Source organism: Populus euphratica, unplaced genomic scaffold, assembly GCF_000495115.2.
Source record: "Populus euphratica unplaced genomic scaffold, PopEup_1.0 scaffold45.1, whole genome shotgun sequence".
Lineage (NCBI taxonomy): Eukaryota > Viridiplantae > Streptophyta > Magnoliopsida > Malpighiales > Salicaceae > Populus > Populus euphratica.
This window is the reverse complement of record NW_011499886.1, coordinates 980,757-982,155: the sequence shown is the minus strand read 5'-3', so window position 1 is coordinate 982,155 and position 1,399 is coordinate 980,757. Positions and strand designations below refer to the sequence as shown.

Genomic DNA, 1,399 nt, shown 5'->3' with positions numbered 1-1,399 from the left:
GGGGTTCATCCCAATCTGTATGTCGGCAAATATAGCGTATTTTCTGCTAATTCCAAAGTCATGGAGGAAAGAAGGTCTCGTCATGGAAAATATGGGCACATCTGGTTGTTTCTTTCCATTTCCATCGAAGTGAAAGTATGTTAGAAATGGAGGGACGGGGCCATATCTGAAAGCAAAGGCCTCCCCTGTCTCCAAGTCTATCTTGGGGTGAGCAGTCATGCTCATCAGCAGCTTCCCATCAAAATCATGACGACCCAGCGTCTCTATGTCTCCATTTGATGTCAAACGCACAGCGTAGGGTAGATCCGACTCGCCAAGTGCGTACAGTCGGTTGCCAAAATAAGCCAAGCTAGTGTTTGCTAGACCAATACCGTTAGCTGGATTGAATTGGCCAGCTAGAATTCGAACAGCAGACAGAGCGCCGCGAGCTGCGGAGGCAGCGAGTCCATTGAATCCAGAGAACACATTTGGAAGAAGCGGAGCTCCAGCATCACGCTCCAAGGTATATTTGTAAGTCTTGACGTAGCGACTGCAAAGAGTGGCTTTCCCCTGGGAGATCCTGATGGAGTGAAGCATGCCATCACCATCAAATAAGTGGTAAGGTCCTCGAGGGAGGTACTGAGGATTAGGGCCATTGCGGATGTATGCACCATCAAGGCATGATGGTAGAGATCCTTGGATTACCTCGCACTCAGTTGGAGGTAGTTCATCAACTGGAGCAAAGTTATCACTGAGTACATATCTAGGATCAACTGATGGCCGAAGCGGAGGGTCTATGAAGTTGTTGATGACGTCTTCCAGTACATTGAACATCATAGTGGGCTGGAATGGCTCTACAACTCGTCTATCATTTGCAGGAGATTTCCTTGTTGTTGATGATTTTGTTGCAGGAGGCAAGGCTGTCGTTGATGATGCAGGGCGTGAAGCTCTGCTGGTGGTAGGTCTTGTGATCGAGTTGCGGGTTTTTTCTTGAATCCTAACTGATGATACAATGAGGGGAGGAGGATGACGTGATAGAAATGATGTTGTAGTTGTGACAGCAGATTTAGGAATGGCCATTGCCACGGTACCTGTGAGGAGCTTTGAATTGCAGAGAGGAAAGAGGAAGACGAGGCATCCATTTTGTTGCCTTCAATACGCAATTAAAGCATTAAAGATAGAGAGGGAAAGCTCAAGAATAAGTGACGTCCAGGGGTCGTGTGGGGTCGGGTTGTATTTATAACTGCCACTGTCTGTTTTGATAGTGAGGCAATATTAATAATTGTATTTCTGTGCTTTTCAAACAAAAAAAAAACAATTTATATATTTCAAATTAAATTTTTTTTATTTTGATATTTTTTTTATTTGTTAATATTAAAATAAATATTTTAAAAAATAATAATAAAAAAAGGGATTAATC

General features: G+C 43.5%; 1 protein-coding gene across 1 annotated transcript; it reads right to left on the bottom strand.

Annotated features, from left to right (window-relative positions):
- On the bottom strand, window positions 1-1,266 carry LOC105130411 (probable carotenoid cleavage dioxygenase 4, chloroplastic; the record flags this gene model as incomplete). Its single annotated transcript, XM_011032902.1, has 1 exon — window positions 1-1,266. A coding segment is annotated over exon 1 (1,059 nt), but the record flags the coding sequence as incomplete, so codon positions are not given.
- Between the last annotated feature and the right edge of the window lie 133 nt (window positions 1,267-1,399).